At 40.1% G+C, this 22,536-nt stretch overlaps 1 protein-coding gene across 1 annotated transcript; it reads right to left on the reverse strand.

Moving 5' to 3' along the window:
• Positions 1-693: 693 nt before the first annotated feature.
• Positions 694-21,315, reverse strand: LOC148411360 (long-chain fatty acid transport protein 6). The gene is made up of 10 exons (XM_088434830.1): positions 20,770-21,315; positions 17,650-17,853; positions 14,802-14,960; positions 6,139-6,263; positions 5,365-5,559; positions 5,036-5,126; positions 4,759-4,957; positions 3,390-3,487; positions 2,980-3,110; positions 694-2,913 (listed from the first exon to the last, which is right to left on the reverse strand). The coding sequence occupies exons 1-10, from the start codon at positions 21,242-21,244 to the stop codon at positions 2,737-2,739; spliced, it is 1,854 nt and encodes a 617-aa protein (XP_088290956.1). The 5' UTR covers positions 21,245-21,315; the 3' UTR covers positions 694-2,736.
• Between the last annotated feature and the right edge of the window lie 1,221 nt (positions 21,316-22,536).

Here is a 22,536-nt window from a genome sequence, read left to right on the forward strand (position 1 = left end):
GATAAAACCCATCCAACCACACGGAGAACATACAAACTCTACACAAGAAGGCCAAAGCCAGATGCAAACCCACATCATCTGCATTGTAAGGCGGAACCGAAAACCAGTTTGCCACCCCTGTGCATATTTTATTAGGTCCTTTGATGGAAAAATCCTTACATGCAAGCGCACTGGATTTTTCAAAGTGAACTCCAGACATCGACTCTCACAAATGGCCACTTCAGAAAGTTGACTTCGTCCCGCAACTGAGCTGCTCTCCTTGCGGGACACAAGCCAATGTAGTTAGCAGTGGCCATCAGTGCCACATATCTCCTCTTTAAGAAGACAATCTAATTCTGCTAATCTTGGCTGTAACAGCACTTTTACGTTGCTGGGTTTTACAGTGGCAGTCACCGATTAGCCAGTTAGCTATAATAAAAACATATATTTTGGGTGTATTTGTCACACTTTCAACTAGTTTTGAAATCAGAAAGAGGGTGAAGGCAAAAAGCACTTGCTTTTTCCCCCAAGCAATTTCAAATTGACTTACAAATGTGATGTTTTGACAGGAAACTTGAATTGGAATGGGCGTTTCACGGGCCGCGTGAAGTAATGTGGCGGGCCGGATCTGGCCCCCGGGCCTTGAGTTTGACACTTGTGTTTTAGGGCATCCCAGAATTCATCAAATGCAGACACAAAAAAACCCAACTAAAATCCCTTCTGAGCTTTTATTGAGGCAACATTGTAGTGCAAACATAATTTTTAGATACAGAACTATGTGTCAATTATCAACCAAATTATGTGTCCCTTTTAACTAAAGCAACTTTAAGCATGAAACCAAGTTCTATGCCTTCCAGAAGCTCCAAACACTCTAATTTCAACTAGAATATCCCTTTTAGTGATCTCACATGTTGAACTTAATACTGATGACTAAATTTACACACAGTCAATCTTAGTATTTGTTTCATTGGATAGAGGAACACTACTGGCGGGATAAAGGAGTTTGGACATTATACAAGTTTTGATTATTTTTAGTCTTGCTTTGTATTCAATTTCACTTTCGCTTCTTTAATTACACAGTTTTTTTTTCTTTGCAATCTTTGTTACAAATAATAAGACTGGGGATTTTTATTTCTTATTCATTATGAATACTGACAGGTTCTGTGTCTCTCGTTTCCTATCTGTTTTTGTATTTGTTTCATTGGATAGAGGAACACTACTGGCGGGATAAAGGAGTTTGGACATTATACAAGTTTTGATTATTTTTAGTCTTGCTTTGTATTCAATTTCACTTTCGCTTCTTTAATTACACAGTTTTTTTTTCTTTGCAATCTTTGGTACAAATAATAAGACTGGGGATTTTTATTTCTTATTCATTATGAATACTGACAGGTTCTGTGTCTCTCGTTTCCTATCCATACTTCTTCAGGTTTGGAAGCATTTAACATCACATCGTATGCTTTAAATAGTAATTCACAATATTGTTCAGACTGATTCTTAATGATTACTGTGATGTCATCAGCATTAGCATTTGGGTGGCAAGGCTCAGTGATATAGTGGTCATCTCAAATTAAAAAGCTGAGGATTGTGACCATGTGGCAGTGTCCATGAGGAAAGTACTTCACCCCCAGTTGCTCCGGATGCTGCGTCATCGCTAGGTAAATGAACAGTGAGTCAGCGTTATATAATTGAAAGTCCATTTACCATTGTTTTTTTGTTTTTTTTTCACCATATGCAGTGGCCACCACCCTGTGCACCGTACCTGAACTGAATTGTTCTTATTCGATTTTTCAATCAAAGGGTTTATTGCTAGAATGTGCAGGACAACACTGAGGGGAAAATCTTGGTGGACACAAGGTTCCACATTAAAGCCATCGCTTAAAAATTCACATTTGCTTTGAATTTTGAATTCAGACATCTAACGACGTTAAAAAAAAAAAAAAAAAAAACTTCCAGAGGGGTCATAAATTCCCATGAGAGTCCATAGATACTCTCTTGATATATAATCTAAAGTTTTAAAGGGCTTTTTGATTTGTAAATTTATGATTTTTTTTTCTCTCAAAATACAACGACATCTTTTGACAGCATGCCTATTCCCTATTATTTTTTTTAAGAATTTCACTTACTAATCTACTCATTATTATTTTTGCAAGGATTTCATTACCAGTATTCATAATGGTCAAATTTATATGTATGGTTTGGAGTTCATTATATTAGTTTTGTCCTCTCATTATATCACAACTATGTTACATGCAGTAAAGGTTTTTCTCCTATAAGATCCCTTTGTAAACCTTTGTTAAGCATACTTGTATGTAAATCTAAAATGTGAACAATGTACAATTAGGAAAATTCAGCAGATAGACCATCAAGACCAAGACTTTGCTCGATATTGAGTTGCTTACGTGAAATATTTTTTAGATCTTTTTTGTTCCATTAAAATCACAACCGATTCCGCACTTCCTATTTTAAAATTATAATATTCTTTTAAAGAAACAAATTGTCTAATTTGAAAACCCAAATATGTGGTGAGTGTGAAAAGTTTTAAGCATCAGAAAAACTAAAAGGGAGAAAGCATGCTCTAATAGCGGTGACCTACTTTTTCCCAGTGTAGAAGAACAATTTTTTTATGGATATGAATCAACGTTTAATATTTTTCATTGCTGACCAATACAGCATTGCTAAATACCTATATTTAGACATAACTTGTTAATTGCTATTCTTCCAATGTGCCACTTATTACTTGTCAGAAACCAGATACTATAATTTGATTTTTCCAAACACAATATCTTCATATAGAGATACATTGATGAGAATATAGTCCTTCTTAGTGATATCCAAGAAATACAGATGATCCTTTGTGATTGTTGGGTTAAATCCTTCCTGGACAAGCTTCCCCTTCTGCTGCTTAAAAGTCTCAGTCACATCGAGAACGGGCTGAAAACACAAGTTGCGAGGGTAAAAATATGCCAAAACATAAGTGTGGTTGAGAAGATGCCATACCTGTATTCTAAGAAACCATGGCCAGGCATATGCAGGAAGGGTTTCAACCAAGTGATTGTAGAGGTTTGGACCATGCATTGTGTGCTCATGTTTTAACACAACAGCAGCCATGCCAACTCGACCTTCATATCCTTAATATAGGATAATAATAAGTAATATCAGAATCCAAATAAAAGCAAATGTTTCACTAATAAAGCAATGCATTAAACAAAACCCTAAATAGTTTTGGTAATCATTTTTTTGCCCAAATTGGGTTATCTTTTATCTAACCGTTGTGTTTCTAAGTATTGCTTAGATGTGTTAGAAGTTAATATGCTTTCCCTCAAAAAATACGAATGGAACAAACCTTGATCAAATGCTCAAGGCTTACAGTGACACGTGCAAGTGCAGCAATGAACAATATTACATACCTGGTACAGTGACCCCATAAACATTGGCCTCTTGAATGAAATCGAGACTACATAAAACCTCCGAAACCTCCATAGTGGACACATTTTCTCCTTTCCATCTGGATAAGATATGAGAATGGATATGAGATTCTGTTGTTGCTGTCTCTAAGAATATTCAAAGTAATTCCAATGCCATGCACACATTTTATTCATTGACAACTGCACAATCAAGGGCCTTATAACTAGGGATGTACATAAGTGGTACGCAGGTACGCATGAGTGTCAGAAATCACCATGCGTAATGTCGCGTGCTTAACATTGCACACTTGCGTATCCTACCTAACTTTTAGCCATGTCCGGGACATTTTTTTTCCTGAAAAGTGGTTCCAAGATGTGCTGTGGCTTGACGCATATTTAATCGTGGTGCAAGATTTACCGCTAATGTCCTCAGCTAGCGTTTGATACAGGGTCAAATTTTTACTCATCTTTTATTTGACAAGTATGAACATGTGAACGTAGCAAAACTTATGACTGACAAACAAGCTAAACGAGAAGTAATCGCTAATCCCCCTCTTGCTAATTAGCGAGACAAACTGTAGGAACAATGCAAACTTTAAGTAATAATTTTCTCCTTGCCTTTCATAAAGCTAAGCACACACGTCCCATGACCTTCTATTCCGAGGATATTTGTTCATTTAGTGAAGCAGCTTGGACTGGCAGGAGATTGTTTACGTTGTCCCTCTACAGAAGTGCTTCTCAATTATATTCAGCCAACCTCCCCCGAGGAAACAGAAAACCTTTCGACAAGGGTTCATTATTTTTTACAGCGTTTATACAGGTTACACCTTAGTCTAAAACTGAAAAAAATAACTAAAGTGCCTGAAATATTGATAAAAAAAAAAAGTAAATTCTTACTTTATTGCAATTACACCCCAGATGACAAAAACAAAGCCTTCTCCCTGGGGTCACCTGGCATCCTCTCGCATCCCCACAGTGGCGGCCCGCCCCAGTATTTGAGAAGCACTGCTCTAGAGTGATGCACGGACAATTTACCTCTGGCTTCCTTAGACTAATTAAACTAGGTAAGATGACAGGAGGTGTGATTTTAACTTTTTTGGCAATGTTTTTTCTTTTATGTTTTTACAACAGTTTGAGTAAATTTCCAAAAACGTTAGATCAACGGCAGTAAATGACGAATGAGATTGTAAATGACGGACTAGCAAAAAAATGTTAAATGCCCACTTCTGTTTATTTTAATGTCCTGAATATGTTTATTTTGTGCTGAGAGGGAAAGGGCAGTGTGCAATGTGCAGGCATGCAGCTAAGAGGAAACATTCAAAAATCTTTGATATGCAATATGTGCCTTGATACAATCAATGTTAACTGGTACCTGAAAGTGTCTCCAATACGGTCACGGAAGTAAAGAAAATCTCGGTGGTCCTGCAGCAGGAGGTCTCCAGTGTTAAAATAGACATCACCCATGACAAACACATCCTTGATCAACTTCTTCTCAGATTGGATCTTATTTCCAGCGTATCCCAAGAACTGGTTCATAGCTGTCACAGGAGCCACCAGGATACCAGCTTCACCTGCATATTTTTCTTTCTTAAAACAGCTTTCATCAAGAGAATATGTCACAATGGTGTATATATTGATCATTACTGTACCTCTCAGTGCTTGTATACATCTTCCAGACTGTGTTCTTAATGGTTCATATGTTTGTGGGTCATATCTCAGGAGGTGAAATGGGACTGAAAGCTGCAGAATCAGAAATGTTTTAGCGCCAACCATTCATCATTCTCAGTCTATATTATGGACTGATGAGAAAGCATTGACTAAACATTGAATACTTCCAAAAGATTTGTGCAGGATACAGTTCTAATAGCTTCTATGAAAAGTTAGTAGAAATATTTCTGAATTGATGGATTTTTTTTGACAAATTTAAGCTAAATTACACATGTATGCTAAAATATATATATATTTTTTAAGTCTTGACCTTGTTGAAGTAGCTTGCCCTCCCAACGGGTCCGATCTCATCAGTATAGTTGAGGAAACCAATGCTGGCCTCAGTTAAACCATAGCCTTCTCTGATCTTGATTGTACTAAATCGTTTAGCAAATGCTTTCCACACATCTGACCGAAGCCCGCTTCCTGCTGCAAGACGAATTCTGTGACTTTTCTCTTCTGGTACCTGCACATAAAGGAAGAAAATTTAAATTCAAATGAAATATTCAGCATAATATTGTATGATAAAATTTTTGTGTCCCTTTGTTTTAAATGTGTGTGTGTTTTCTTAATGTATTTACATTTTAAATGTTTTATTGGTATTTGTGTATGTCCAAAAACTGTACTTGGGATGGGTACAGGTGCTGTGGTGTTGTGTATTAGAGGTTCTTTGTCATTTGTCTATGCTGTGGCATCTGTCTCTATTTTAAGATGCTCTAGGATTTTGATTTAAAAAAAAAAATCTTCCAATAAAATCCCACTTTTGATATCGGTATATATCCTTCACAACTATGTTCATTAAATTTCTAATTACCAGGGACAGTAATTGGTAAAAAAAAAAAAAAAAAAAAAAAAGAAAATTCTCAGATACCACAGAGAAAACGTGAAAAAATAAATTCTGAAATTTCTGATCTAGTCTATTTTTTTTTTTAACCTGAAATAATGAACACAACACATCACAAGCAAACCCATTTCTAACAAAACATTATGAAACAAACATCCATAAATGAAAGGAAATAAAAAGCGTGTGAAAATGTCATCTTACCACAGCATGGTTGACCAGATAGCGACAGAGTTCTCCAATGTACTGTACCACTGTCACATTGTATTTAACACAGTCCTTCCAAAACTGACTGGCTGAAAATTTCTTTTTTAAAACACAAGTTGCCCCTTTGGTACAAATGGAAAAAAAAGCACACGGCATGATAAGTATAGCATCACTGATTATGAACACAAAGCCTTTACTACTACTAATACAAGCTCTGATGTCAATGCATTTTGCCAATATTTACTGCTCTCGTGTTAGGTGGATGGTAGTCTAGTTCAATGATGTTATTTTCTTCTTTGTAATTGTAACTATAATTGTAATGCGTTCTTGTATGTTACATTGTATTACTGTGACATAAAATGTTCATCACCTTCTTGGCCAGATTACCCACAAAAAAGAGACTTAAATCTCAATGAGTTTTATTAACTGGAAATAGAAATGGAGAAAGTTAATCCCCAAATGTTTTCTTTAATAATGTTATATATGGCCCCAAGAGTCTAAACACGGCATTCTGATTAATTCATATTCTAGAAAAAATATTAAACAGACAAATCCATGTTTTTTATTTCCTTCAGGGGGCAGCCGCTTTGCCATTTTCCAGCACCTGAACCTAACATCACAGTTCTTCAGGGCTCAGATAGTGATCAATGGCACGCCTGTTTTCAGAGTTGAACCATGATTGGTCGTGACCCTGAGCAACTGTCATGGTATTTACAGTCAACAGCAAGTGGCGAATCGGATACCCAAAGAGATAGATTGAAAACAGGTGGATTTTATTTTCTGTAATCCTAATTCCACAAATGCAATATTGATCATAATTCTGTGTTTGCACTAGTGGGGCCACATATAATATATTAAGGAAAATCAAACTTTTGGGTTGACATCCCTTTTAAGGCACCACACTTAGAATCAGACCACACTAAAGGAATATAAGAGTTTGAGCTTAAAGTGGTTCATTAGATGTTGCTACATTCTGTGTATGAGAGTGTGAGACTGTAAAGTGAACAAAACAATATGGGGTGCAAGGGAGTGTAAGAATGGAATGTTTCAGAGCAAGCGGTGCTGGTCGCGGGAACGAGATGGCCTTGGCACCTGGTGAAAAACAACTTTGAGGAAAACTAAAACCAGGAGGAGTAAGCAAGCAATTCTGCAGGGGAAGAAAGACCAATGAGAGCAAGCTAAAGTTAACAACAGTATACACATAGCCAATAAAATAATGCCAGGATGCCTTTGTTGATGTTCCATTTGCATATTGTGTGGTATAACTCATTGCTGGGCAACTCGGATGAGAGTACGTCTGCTGGTGGCAACAGCGGCGTACAGGGCTGTATTGAGAGGGACCCGAGACCCAGGTGCTTGTATTAGATCTGTGTGTTAGGAATAAATCCACTCGTGTGTGAAAATGCCGGCTTCCTGATACCTTTCTATTGCAGAACGAGCGCGCAAATTGTTGGATGAGTGGCAGTTGGGTAAGGTCACAAATTGGAGTCAGATTACTAACTTGAGTTTATGTTGAATTAGAAATAAAATTCCAACAATTTATGGTGACCCCGACGTGATGCAAGAGAGGTAAAAGAAGTCTGGGACTTCAAGAAGTCTGGGACTTCATGAAAAACCACAAGAGTCTGGGACTCGGGTCTGGGACCCACGTCCACACCAGGTGACGACCTGATAAAGAAGCCACACGTCCGACCGTCTTTCCTCTTGGCGCCACAGTGAAACAAGGTAAGCAGATTCCTTTTCAAATTCTGCACATTGGCAACGCTAAATTATAAGAGGAAGGAGGAGCGGAACGGCGTAAAAGTGTAAAAGTGTGGACGATAGTAGGGTATAAAATCTGGGATTTACCTACTAGAATAGTTTGGAACTATTCGTGGTTACGATACAGTTTAAAATCTGGGATTTACGTATCAGTGTGGAAGCGTGAAAGTGTGTGAGTGTGAAAACTAAAATTGTTCTGTGTAAAAAGTGATTGGGACACACACGGGTGGATTTCAGGATGGCGGATAAGAGGGAGTGTGATAGGGGTCTCGGGTGTGGCACTTCAGACGGACGGACTGAAGTCTGGTCGGAGATTAATGGTCATTACGCTAAACTGGAATCACAGTTGATTAGTGGAACAGAAAGTAAGAAAATTTAAGTAAGAAAAAGTAAATTTAAGTAAAATTTAAGTAAGAATAAGTAAATTTAAGTAAGAAAAAGTAAGAAAAAGTCAGAAGTTGTTTCTGAAATTAAAGAAGGATGAATTGTTTTGCGGAGAACCTGGAACATGGGACATGTCGAAGTTAGCGCGGCAGTGACAGAAAAAGGAATGCAGAATGTTGTAAATTGGGTTGTGAAAGTTATGGTGGAAGATGGCATAAAACAATAGATGAGTTATGGAGGGAACTAGAAAGTGAGTTGTTGGCATGTGTGGAAAAGAAGATGCAAAAAGTAAAACAAGCAAAGTGGAAAAAGTGTGGGTGAAATGGAAGGAGGATAAAAAGGTTAATAGAGATAAATGTACATTTGCACATTTGGCTAAGGATTTCAAATGGCAGAAAGGGAAGTCATTGCAGTGGAAAAAGAGTTGAGGGAGAAGATAGAGGAAAGTGGATGGACAAAGAGGAGAAATTTAACCAAAGAAAAAAAAAAGGAGTATGAAAAGTTGCAGTGCAATTTGCATGAAATTTGTTTGATGATGACTGCTGTGGCTGCTGGTCAGGAGGGAAAAGAGGGTCACTTTGACCCGCCATTGGGTGTTACAAAACAGGGCAGGATCGCTGCACCCCTGAGCACACTGAGCCATCCCAAACTGCATCTAATGGTCAACGAGTAACTTTGCAAGCCTCAGTTTACGAACTGGGTGGGGAAGGAATTTTTGTAGAGACTGCAAATACTGAAAGGACTGACGGACTAAAACTTGTTGTAGAGGACATAGGCGGGGGAAATCGACAGGAAATCGTGGTGACTGACCAGATGACCCCCAACTCAAAGACATACAACTGGACAGAGCAGTTAGACAGGCGAACTGTGGACAATATGCATCCCAAGATCCAGAGTGGTTGTCCTTAGTGGACAAATTTAGAGCCAGTATGAGGAAAAAAAAAAAAAAACAGACACAGACATAGAGACAGGGGAGGGGGAACCAAATTGTTTGATTTCACACTCCCCCCTCCTACTGACTCCTAACCTCTTGCCACATACATGTGACGCGCACACTCAACAGAGGATGACTGGAGAAGACAAGCAACAAATGACAACAACTGTTTGACCACTAATTATGAAAAGAGTCAGATCAGACCTCAATCTGAATTTCAAACTAGACCATCTGATAGATATACCTGACCAATGAGAAATTACCCCATGATACCAGCCCCTCGTGGGTTAGTTTATCAAGAAATGACGTTGGAAAATTTAGATTTTTTGCAGAAGATGCTCCCCGCATTAATGGGCGGCTCCAAGCCCTGGATCCAAGCTTTCAGGAGACACACTGATGGTATGAATTTGGCTTGCGGCGACATGGTAAGATTAATCCAGGCATGTTGTTCCTCAATTCACCAATCTGACGAAGTCCTGAGGCATTCTGGCCTCAATATGGTTGAACCTGATTGGTTGTTTGCTCCTTTCACCATGCGACTGTTTGCTGTGCTCCAGGATCTCTTTCCTTCTTCCGCGTCAGCCGTAGCAAAACTTCCAGACTTGAAACCCACCATGGATCCCGCTGCACACCTCAGTGCTTGCCAGACCGCGTTGACAGATAAGACCAGTTCACATCCATCTTGCGACAAGCCGCTTTGCGTGATTTGTAGACATGTGCATCTAGACACACTTTCCATGGAGGTCAGGGAGAAGCTTTCTGAAGACCCTGATCTGCTGGAAGGTAATGACGGTTATTTTAATCAGCATGTGACTCACCACGTAAAATTATATGTTCACAGGCAAAACAAATCGGATGAGGGAGTGTAAAGAATGCAGGAACGGCTTCTGAGACTTCAATTAGCACAAGCGCGGAAAAAAAAAAAAAAAAAGCAAAGGACACAAAGTCCAAAAAGGGGGTGGCAGATCAACGGATGTGGATGGTTGAGGGACGGCCGGCGAGAGGCAGAGGGGCGTGTTGTGGAAGGGGGAACACCAAAGGAGGTCATGGCGGCTCTCGCCAAGCTCCAAATCAAGGCTGCTTCAGGTGTGACGGTATGGACCATTGGTGGAGACAGTGCACGTTTCCTTGGCTAGAACAAAGCCAGCACCAGGGCCATCCTCCCCCGAGGGGAGACAGAGGAAGACAACCTCCACGAAGCAAGGACTTGGGCAACGTGGCCCTGCTCCCTGGCGACAGCAACAACTGAGCAAGCTACACCAGCAGGCGGTCATCAGCCACCTCTATGCAGATGACGATGACTGGGCCAAAGATGGGTTTTGTTGGTCTTCCCACAACTCTACCTGTCTCCACACCACAAAATGACTTCTATTGCTGGACAAACTCTCACCCACCACTTGGTGTTGACTGAAAATCAAACACCTATTCATCGCATGTGGCAAGACCTATGAACAAAGACACAAGCAGCCATCTACATGAACTAAAGGAGGGAGGGAGTGTCTACTTGACGTTCCTGCGGTGAAAACCCTGAATCGACTTGTTCTCCTCCTGCCTCAGCCGACTCTCTCCATCTCACACTGTTGTATGCCTGCAACAATGATTTAATTATTACGAAGCATTTCAAACAATCAAAGGCGATGAGTGGAAATTGACTAGTCATCACATTTTTGTGGAGAGACGAGGCATTGCGACGTACACATCACTGACAGATAAGCGATCTCAATTGTTCATGATAGGTGAGTCATTCACACCACACATAACTGGCTGTAGGAGCAGGCTGGGAGGCACGTGAACTGGGATCCATGGTGTGGTAATGCCAATTGGCCAGTGATCGAACACAAGGTGAAATTTCCTTGGTAATGTATTCCCAGAGCACTGAATGTTTTTGTATCCAGGTTGACGCTGTGGATCCCGGGTTGCTGGAGCATGTCACACGCTCTCGATTTCACGGCAGGGAGCTCGCGGACCACGAGGACGCCGCTTCGCTTTTGGACAAGTTGCCGGACTCGTTGTGGTCCGGGGGCCCCGCTGACATAAGTTTTTGCCACCCCGTTCTTCCGGTATCATTCAAAGTGACACATCATCATTTTGGAGTGCTCCAATGCACATGCAAACCTAAGTCGGCAGGTCGCATTACTAACACTCTTTAGGGACTGTGTGAGGTAGGAGTCCTTGAGTTATCGGACTCCTCTTTCCACACTCCCATTCTCCCAGTTTTGAAAGCGGATTGTGTAAATTACCATATGGCATTTGACTTTAGGAAAATTAACAAAATTACTGAAAACGCCTTGCATTCTTGTGCCGCTATCAAACATCGCTGTTTGAGCAGGTTGAGCCCGACAATGCAATAGTTCACTGTGATTGATTTGGCTAATAAATGTTTTTGCCTGCTACTGGTAGAAGAGTACAGACAATATTTTGCTTTTAGATTTAACGGTTGTACATTACAATACACACACGTCTCCCAAGGCAGGAGGCTAAGCTCTGGGATTTTCAAAATAAGTATTTGCGCGAAGTGCAACAAACGGAAGAGGTACCGGAGGGCGCTATTTGATTCAATATGTTGACAACTTATTAATTGGTGAGTTGGCTTAAATCCGTTTAACAACTACTTCTTTATATCTTACTCGACTTGGTGAATTGGGGTTCTAAGTGTCACAGAACAGGTTACAGTGATGCTGACGACAAGTGCAATTTTTGACATGACTGCGTTGAGATGACGCCAGCGACCATACAGTTGATTGAACAGGCTGTGAATAATGAGAGAAAGAGAGTGCGCGGAGAGCAGCAGGGGAATGTGGAGTCGCTCGTGCGCACGCCAGGGGCGGCGCTAGCAGGAGATGGGGGCACCACAAGTGCAGGGAGTAAGAGGACTCCGAAGCTGATGAGGTAGGAGGCATCGCGGAAGTTGTTTGATGGACATGGGGTGCTTTCCCGGAAGTGGACTGAACCTCACTGGAAAGGACCGTTTAGGGTTTTGGCTAGAACTTCACACGCTGTCCAATTGGAAACTAAAGGACGAAAGTGGTACCATTACTCACAGTTGCGTGCGACCCCAGACTTTGTGCCTGCCAATGGTGAGTTTAAAGGTTGACCGCCCGGACGGGCAGGTCAAGAGAGGGAATGTGACGATGGCGAGAATTGGATCAATGTCGGACTCGAAAGTGTCTGAACAAAGACGACGACGATGCGAATGTTTAACTTTATTGACTATTTTGCTTGCTGGCTTGTGCTTTGTGTGGACTATGTTGGCGTTTGAACATATGGTGCGGGATGACAGAAGTGATGGAGCGAAAGGAGAACGAGTGATGGTGTATCATTCCTGCAATGGAACGGTATGGTATGAAGCAGAGCAAGAAGGTGGTAAGACGCTGACACAGACACAACAACTACTGCTAAATCTGAAGTGTAAACAACTGACACAGGTATTTCTATGGTCACTAATAATTGGCTCCTGATGGCTGAACAGGCCGCTAACAATACTAATGAGAATTGTTTGGTATGTTTAGGTGCAAGACCAGTTTTGAAAATCATGGCAGCAACTACTGTGTCCAAAACCTGTCTCTTTGGTTTACTGTATAACAAGACTCTCCAAGGAGAGTGCAGCCAATTGGACTCTGCCTTTCCACTGACACATATGGAAAAGAATAAGCCCATTTTCGACACCCATGTTGCACAACAAAATTTCACCTGCCTAAAGTTAAATGGGACTGGCCTTGGGATTGGAAATATGCAGGAGTCATGGTGTAATGAAAATGTGTCTTTGCCAGCAGGAATTCCTCTCGCTCGTGCTGATGTTTGGCTGTGGTGTGGAGCGAAAGTGTTGTACGATAGGCTTCCCCCCAATGCCTCAGGTAAGTGCGCCCTAGTAACGCTGATCATGCCAATTGGTGTGACAGCATTAGACATGGCCAGAATAAATTGGGAAGGTGTTGGACGGTGTGGAAGAATCCCCTTCCTGGTGAGGAAGAAAAGGGATATGCAAGAATGGTTGAAGGAAGGAGACCCCACGTACATAGATCCAATTGGAGTTCCGAGAGGGGTCCCTGATCAATATAAATTGGTGGATCAAGTGGCGGCAGGATTGGAGAGTATTTTCCTGTTCATTACAGTAAACAAAAATGTGGACCGGATTAATTATGTTCACTACAATGTCCAACGATTGGCGAACTTCACCACCACGGCACTCGAGGCAGTGCATGAGCAATTGGCAGCCACGTCTCTTATGGCATTCCAAAATAGAATGGGTTTAGATATGGTGTTAGCTGAAAGAGGAGGAGTGCGTGGTATTTTTGGGGATCAGTGCTGTACTCTGATTCCCAACAATACGTCTCCTGATGGTCGCCTTACTAAGGCATTGGAGGGTCTGCGCACGCTAAGTAACAAAATGAAGGAGCACTCAGGTGTGGACACCAGTTGGTACTCTGTGGACTGGTTAAACGTCAAATACAAAAGCTTGATTGCATCAGTACTGATTTCTATTGCTGTGTTTGCCGCTATTATGGTGTTATGCGGATGTTGCTGTATTCCATGTATCAGATCATTAACTGTTAAGACAATTGAACGCACGTTGGGGCCACTTCCTCCGGGTGGCCAGTACATGATGACCCCTCAGAAGGACCCCCCAGGAGGCGGAGACAGCTGTGGCCCTCCGGGAGTCCGGGATGTGAGTATGTGAAGGCGGCCTCAGGGAGCTGAGGCCATGAGGAGGGAATAAAATTTTCTACTGATTTTTTACTAGAATGAAATTTTGTACTGATTTTTAATTTTTTACTATGTTTTAATTGTTTACTGATTTTTAGCTTATGGCAATTGATTTTAGCTCGTGTTTAACAATAAAACAAGGTTTTCGAGTGATGACCTCAGTCGTCTGAGGTCATGAGAGGGAATAAAGGAATATAAGAGTTTGAGCTTAAAGTGGTTCATTAGATGTTGCTACATTCTGTGTATGAGAGTGTGAGACTGTAAAGTGAACAAAACAATATGGGGTGCAAGGGAGTGTAAGAATGGAATGTTTCAGAGCAAGCGGTGCTGGTCGCGGGAACGAGATGGCCTTGGCACCTGGTGAAAAACAACTTTGAGGAAAACTAAAACCAGGAGGAGTAAGCAAGCAATTCTGCAGGGGAAGAAAGACCAATGAGAGCAAGCTAAAGTTAACAACAGTATACACATAGCCAATAAAATAATGCCAGGATGCCTTTGTTGATGTTCCATTTGCATATTGTGTGGTATAACTCATTGCTGGGCAACTCGGATGAGAGTACGTCTGCTGGTGGCAACAGCGGCGTACAGGGCTGTATTGAGAGGGACCCGAGACCCAGGTGCTTGTATTAGATCTGTGTGTTAGGAATAAATCCACTCGTGTGTGAAAATGCCGGCTTCCTGATACCTTTCTATTGCAGAACGAGCGCGCAAATTGTTGGATGAGTGGCAGTTGGGTAAGGTCACAAATTGGAGTCAGATTACTAACTTGAGTTTATGTTGAATTAGAAATAAAATTCCAACAACACACATGCAGATGTGCCAGAAGAGATATCCAAATTGAGTGCTCAGCTCTGCTTCATGTCTCACATGTTCTTACCGAGCTGTATGCATCCTCCAATGCCTAACAGGGAAGCAGACATGTGGTAAAGAGGAAGAGTAATATAGACGACGTCATCAGACGTAGCTCCGCACATCTGAAAGAAAGCCATACTCATAATGGCTTTAAAATGCCCTACACGTGCTGCCTTCGGGAAACCTGAAAGAGAAAGAGATATCATTTACATCTGAAATGAACAAGTCTAATGTTAACTATTAATAGTGGACATAATGTGAAAAGTACCACATTTCTGAACCGGTTCCACTGTCTGTAAACTGATGGAAGTTGAAGAATCGACAATGCCAACAGACAAAGATGAAAACAAGAGTAAAAGGACATACAGATGTATAGATATCATGGCTTGCACAAGTATTCATACCCCTTGAACCTTTCCATATATCGTCACAAAAGCCCAACACAAAGTGATACATACAGCAAATGTGAAGTGAAAGAAAAACTATCTGAAGTCAAATATTTTCACAACTAAGAATAAGAAAAATGGGGTGTGAAGTTTTCAACCCATCTGAGTTAATGTGTTGTAAAACTACATTACCACTCAAAAGTTAAGAAGCACTTTCAAATTCAAATGATTTTTAAATACATTAAAGGGCAATACATTTAGGCTGTTATGTCAAGAAATGGGCGGCTCGGCCGGGCAGTGTTTAGCACGCCCGCCTCACACTTAAGGGACCTGAGTCCGAATCCAGCTGGCTCCGGCCTTCCTATGTGGAGTTTGCGTGTTCTCCCAGAGACCGTGTGTGTTCTCTCCGGCATTCCGGCTTCCTCCCACACTCCAAGAACAAGTATGGCAGGTGTATTGGACATACTAAATTGTCCTAAATTGTGACTGGGTGTGTGAATGGTTGTTCGTTTCTGTGTGCTTAAAAGGGGGGTTGCACAGGGAGTCGAGAATGCAAGTCCCAAATGGGGACACAGGGCACACTGCAGGGTCAAAGACGCATAGCCCATTAAGGAACTAAACAAGTGGTTGGCACTGCAACAAGCTGCTGCCAACCATGGCATACCGGGCAGCAATAATTGCAAGGTAAACCCTCAGCATAGAAGGAAAGAACCCCTTATACAAGAAAGACTGCAGGAAACCCACATTTTTAAGAACTGGAGGCAAAAGGGTCTGCGCCACAATACAAACAATTTTCACCCGTTTGCATACGATAGCTGAGTCAATGGGGCCCTGTCATTAAGAATAGTGTGTCAGACTGACTCAGAGCAGTAGGTCAGCAGCAGGTTTCACCCCTCAGCGGCAAAACAAACAAATGGAGGCAATGAAGGTCGGGATGCTGCATCCATCCGGCCTGCTGAGACTACAGATCCAGTTAGTTAGGGAGACCAAGGATCAGCAAAGCACAGACTGCACAGCAGAGCCTCCAGCGAATGCAGATGAAGCCTCATCCAAATCACAAGGAGAGCAATAAATGCATACAGAAGGCAAAATGGCCTAGGGAGCCCCAGAGCATCATGGCCCAGGGGGCTGGAGTCCGTCATCAGGAAGACCTAACTGAGGACTGTGGGTCAACTCCCTTGAGGGAAAGCGATGGACCTTGGCCGTGGTGAACGAGTACCACCTCAGGATGGAGGGCAACATCCTAACCCTAACCCCAGAGAGTCTGCCACCTGGTGCAGGACACCTAGAGGAGAAACCACCCACAGACTTACCAGGTGATGGCCCACCTGAGAAGATGCTATATGGCTAACCAGGTAGACTTTGTTCCACCCTGATGGTTTATGTGAAAAACTGTCATAGTGTTGTCCGACCAAAGAAGTACGTGATGACCTCAAAGGAACGACAGGAAGTGGATGAGTGTCTAATGAACTGTATGCAGCTCCAGAACATTGATTTGGTCAGTGCTGCCCCACGCAGAAAACATCCCAGAGCCAACCAATGCTGCCAGACAGTTTCCCAGGACAAGAGGCTGGGGACCGACTCCGGGCAGGCCAGCAACACATCTAGCTGATCGCTCGCTGACAAAAATGACAGGTGCGGCCACAGCATTGTTTACCAAATAATTTAATCAATATTAATTTATATTATAAATGACTTAAGTAATAATCTACAACTCAGAAAAACACTGAATTAGAGGAGATTTAAAAGCTTTTGACTGGTCGTGTACCATTTGCCGAGATTAAAGCTGCAAGTCTTTCGGCATATGTTTCTGCGGTCTATGCACATTCCCCCAGACAGATTTTGCTTTTTCCCTTTTTTTTTCAACTCATATAACAGCTCAAGCTCAGTCAGTGTGATTCAGGTCTAAGCTTTCAAATATCTTAATACTAAAAGGGTGGTGAATACATTAATGCAGTGGTCCCCAACTGCACCCGAAACAACAATGTTTTGGAACTGATTTACTTTATACTTTAACAATTCATTCATTTGTGCTTTGTTTGGCTTGATCTTCGTTTTTTGGCGCCGCCTGTGGGCACTGTTGATATTACATTTTGGAGTGAGGAAGGGTGGTGCGGCTTCAGTTGATCGGTTGACCCCTAGAACCTAGGTTCACAGTAAAAATCTCAAGCAGTGACCGGTTCATGGTGACAAAAGGGTTGGGGACCCCTGTGTTAATGCATGCTACATAATTTTCTTTTAACTTCGCAAGGTGTTGATCTGTCACTTCATATCCTAATTAAAGACATTTACATTTGTGGTAATAGTCTGACCAAATTTGAAAAGGTTCCCAAAGAATGAATACATTTGCAAGCCATAGTTGAGTGAAAAAATAAATTACTGAGGTCATAAATTTTTTTTTAAAAAAAGTACTTGTTATTCATGCATGTCTCTGAAGAAGAAAAACAAATTTGAAATACTTAAAGGGATATACTAGTCATGCAATACCTGTGGTTCCTGAAGTGAAGATGAAGAGGAAGTTAGACATGATGTTGACTTTGAGTGGCCCACTTTTGTTTTCTGTTGACATATTTTCTAATTTATCGAGTAAACTGATGACACCCACAGGAAGTGGTGAGTGATGCACGGCCCAAACAGATATGTTGTCTTTCCGTAGGTCAGGCAGCACTTCCTCCACCAAATGATCCAAACCTGCAAAACAGACATAATGAGCATTCAACCTTTATTACAAGGCTCAAAATGTGTGCTTTTGTATGTCCGGTAAGTTTTGGACTCATGTAAATACATAGGCTTGCTAAACTGGGGCCTGCTGTCGATCCCAAATGGATTTTAAATGACATTTAATTTGTGTTCAAGAGTGCCAGGCTTTGCTAGACTTAATCTGTAATATGTACGGAACAATTGCCATGGTTCAGGCCGCACATGGTTCATGGATTGCTCGGTTAAAAATTTAACATTTGTTGTCAGAGGAGGAGGAACAGTCATGTCAAACACAAGCGGACAGATATGTATGCATGTGCATCATCTATGGAATGATTTTGGCAACTATAGGTGAAACGAGTCCTTGGAGAATGAGGGTACTAAAAAATTGTAAAGATTTTTTTTAAATTATAGTCATACGATTATGTTCATTTGATGCACACCCAACTTGCCATTGAAGTCTCAACAACATAATGCAATAACACACCACTAACATACTACCTTGGCCAAATTCAAAATAAACACAGCAAAGAATACATGGATGTCCATGCATTAGCCTTATCAGGCTTTTATTTTGAAGTGTTTCCTCTGAGAGCTGGTTGCATTTCAAATGGTTTATCCCAAACCTTTGCCATCACATTACATCAATATTCAATTTTTGATTAACGATGCTAATAAACATCTCATCAGTTACACTGTCATTGTATGATATGGCACTAGTCTCCGCTAGCGGCTAACATGAGGAAGACACCTATCGTGCATTCAAATGCAGTCGGCCATTTTCAAAAAAGACATTGATACATTAAACATGAATAACTATAATAATAATAATAATAATAATAATAATAATAATAATAATAACAGCAGTGACACTAATAACCATATGAATGATAATAATCATTGTTTATAATGTCATATTATTATTGTTTGATTAAAAACTGTTGCCACATACCTTTGCAAAAAACAAAATAAAAAAAGAAAATTGCTCTAATAATTAAGTTAACGCTTCACAAAATTGCTCTACAAAAAACATAGACAATTCCAGTCCTGTCCTATATAGGATAATCAAATATAACGACATAATTGTTCGTAAGGTTATTAAGTTAAATCCAGTGTTTCCCCTTTCAAGATTAATGACACGGACAATGAAACATCGCAAGTATAAAGCCCACATAATCATTTTAGTTTCATTAGGTGAAAAATATTATTCTGCTCAAAATATGTAAATAAATTCTTGGCCATCCTTTGTACTTTGTCCTGCTATAACTTGCAACTATCACTGTGCCTGATAATATTCTTGTTGTAGGCATAAACATTGTGCAAATAATTTAAAATAGGTCATTGTGTCATTTCATCAAAGTTCTTGACGGAATTTCTTGAAAATTATCTAGTGCGAAGACACACTTATCAATGGGAAAAAAATAAAATAAAATTAGATCACTACTGTTAATAGTTTTCTCATAAATTAACTCAATGAATGGAGAATAGTTGAGTTGGTTTATTGGCATCATAAAATGCAATAATGTTTCCTTGTATCACTGGTAACCTTCACATCTTCTAGTGTATATCTGTTACAAGTAACAATCAGGAGTGTACCTCTTGTATAACCTTGTAAGGTAAGTAGTAAAAACTTCTCCCAAAATTTGGCTTGTTGAAAGTAAATAATAATAAGTAATTTGGCTTGTTGAAACATTTAAAAGCCTGAGGTGGGTAAAATTTTGTCCAGAGGTTATCAGTCTCAAAAAATTCCCCCAAATCTGGTTATGGTTATATGATTAGTTTCACAGCTACTGAGGCTAAAAAATGAAAATAAACTAATGTCAGCCAAACATCAGAGCCACAATGCCCAATACTGGTAACAGGTATCTGGTTCAATAGTACTTTTTTTGAAGGAGAAGAAAGGAAAATCCTGTGAAAACCATCTTAAAGAATTTGTGAGGGTATTTTGCCTAATATGTTGCCATGACTAAGACAATCTTTTACAAGAATGGCCAGGTGGGACGCGTTTGATGAATTGATGTATTTATCAAAACTGTTATTTTTGTCCAAGAACACCTCTAAAATATAAACATTGTCAAAACGAACCAAAATAAAAACATTAAATATGACACTCATTTGACAGCTACACACTGAAGACTGTACAACAGAGGTTCCCTCTTTTGTCTTGTGTAGCCCATAACCTTCTGCCATACCACGAGTACTCCCTCAGTAATATGATTTGATAATGCTCTAATTGTACAACACACAACGGTTGATCATTGTCTCCTCGTTTTGACATTTAATTCTCAGGATTGATCTTCTTTTTAACTCCAATTTAACAAATACGTTGTCAAGGGTTAGGTTCGAGGTTACTGAGATGGTCACAGCGGACAGAGGTAGAACCCACAGCCTTTCGGTTGGGAGACAACCACACTATCAGTTGTAGTTGTAATTTACGCAGCTGAATTTTATACTTTTTTCAGGAGTGCAGATAAACAATGGAGCAATAATCATATGAACATAGCAATTTCTTTAACATAAGAACAGCAGTTAAAAAAAATTGAACGAGTTCTTTAGTTTCTATAAAAATTAAACTTGATGTACTTATTGATAGGCATGAGAGAACACTAAATCTAAAACCGCAAAAATGAGTCCTTTTGAAGAAGTCACTATAAACAAGCATTTAAAGTTTAAGCATGATGAAAACAATACTTGTCTCCACAGGTAGACAAGTTCAGCACAGAGGCTTAATGACATGTCTGTTTTTTTCTTCCTTTTTTCTCATTATCTACAAAATAAAGCTAAATATTTCCACGTTGCCCCGTGTGTTCACGTAGCCCTTGGGATTACGTGTACCACTGTTTGCAAAACTTTGGATTCATTTGTACGAAACACATTAGAGCAAAAGTTTGATGAAATATGCAATACCTGCGCCCACAACAAGAGTCTTGGCTCCACAACTCTCAACGCATTGAAGCAAAGCTTTTGCTTTAATGTTGGTGTTAAGAAACGCTATTTCACATCCCAGTTTACTGAGTCCCAGCCATACACAAATAAAATCCGGGTCGTTGCACATTAACAGAGCTACAATGTTTCCTTGTTTCAAAGAGCTCTCCTTGAATGCGTTCGCAAACTGGTTACTTCTTCTCTCCACATCTTGGTACGTAAGCCTCTGATTTTCAAAGATAATGAAGGGCTTGTTCGGATTCCTATTCGCCTGGAAGAGGAAACAGTCCAAAAATGTGATGATTCCTTGCTGCATGCGAGCTTGCAACGACTTTCTGTACATCCGGAGTTTCAAATAATACTTTAAATCCATCCACAAAAAGGGATAATACGTTTTCTGATAGACGAGAAGAGTCAGCAAAGCCGCTAAAATACTTGTTAATACAACGGTTAACATCTTCCTTTTAAAATACGATATGTAGCAAAACGTTTGACAAGTACAAGCAATGGGTGGAGGAACGCCACGGAGAAGACACGGCCAGTGGTAGTTCCACAGGAACCTATCAGATGCGAGAATGCAAAGGCGCCGTCTTAAAATCGCTGTTAGAGCAATTGCGGTAGCATACTTTAAGACACTTGGCCAGAGTTCGGATTGCAGTGTTTGGTGTAAATAATGCTGTGCAGCATTAGTAACTCAGTTAGGCTCCCTTCTATGAAAAAAATTACTCTTCTAGGAGCGTCCGTGACGTGCTCTGGATTTATCCCCAGAAGATGCACTGAATGATTGAACATAAAGCAGTTTCAGATAATTTCACGAACAGCTTTTTAAAATAGATATGATGAGGATAACCTTTTTTTCTTGTTTCACACAAGGAAATTTGTGTTGAGAATAAACACTGTACAGATAATTAAAAAAAAAAAAAACTGATGTCATTGCATTTAGCGCCACTCCCTGTGCCGTAGGTGGTATTTTATACCCCAATCGCAAGGCACACCCATTCAATCACACCAAAGGGCAATTTTGGAGTTACCAGGCATGTTTTAGAGCAGTGGTTCTTAACCTTTTTTCAGTGATGTTCCCTCTGTGAAATACGTTTTTAGCCAAGTACCCCTTAACCAGTGCAAAGCATGTTTAGGTAAAAGACAAAAAAGAAAAAAATGACTTAAACATAGTATATCATAGTATAGTAAAACCGAGTATATCAGTGTCAAATATTAGAACCTTTCAGACTTCATTTGTATTGGTCCACAAAAATAATCAAGCTAAACTCTCCTCTTTTGGATCATAGAAGAGATCTGTTGTCAAAAAGAAATAACAGTATAGTTTTCCACAAAAAAAAAAAAAAAATCAACATTAAGTGTCAGGCATGTTTTAAAAAGTACATAATTATAAATATTTTTCTAGAGAAAAATACTAAATGTAGTGTTTTCTCTGGGGATTTTTGTTCACAAAACTAAATCATTAACTTAGTTATCAAACATTTTTCCACAAAAAAGAATCTACGTTAATACATAACATATTAATCAAGGGACAGACCTGCACTCAAAAAGAAATATTTATAAAGAAATTTTTGATAACAGAAAAATATTCAACTTAAAGTGTCCTCTTTTGGGATCCTAGTAGAGTTCTGTTTACAAAAATAAATCATTAACTTGACAAGTAACGAGAGGTGGCAATTTGAGTCGAACCATTCCAGTATGGGGGAGAATCTGGGAATAACCTACGAAACACCAAATACCTCCAGAGAG

Source organism: Hippichthys cyanospilos, chromosome 15, assembly GCF_059441005.1.
Source record: "Hippichthys cyanospilos isolate Australia breed blue-spotted pipefish chromosome 15, RoL_Hcya_1.0, whole genome shotgun sequence".
Lineage (NCBI taxonomy): Eukaryota > Metazoa > Chordata > Actinopteri > Syngnathiformes > Syngnathidae > Hippichthys > Hippichthys cyanospilos.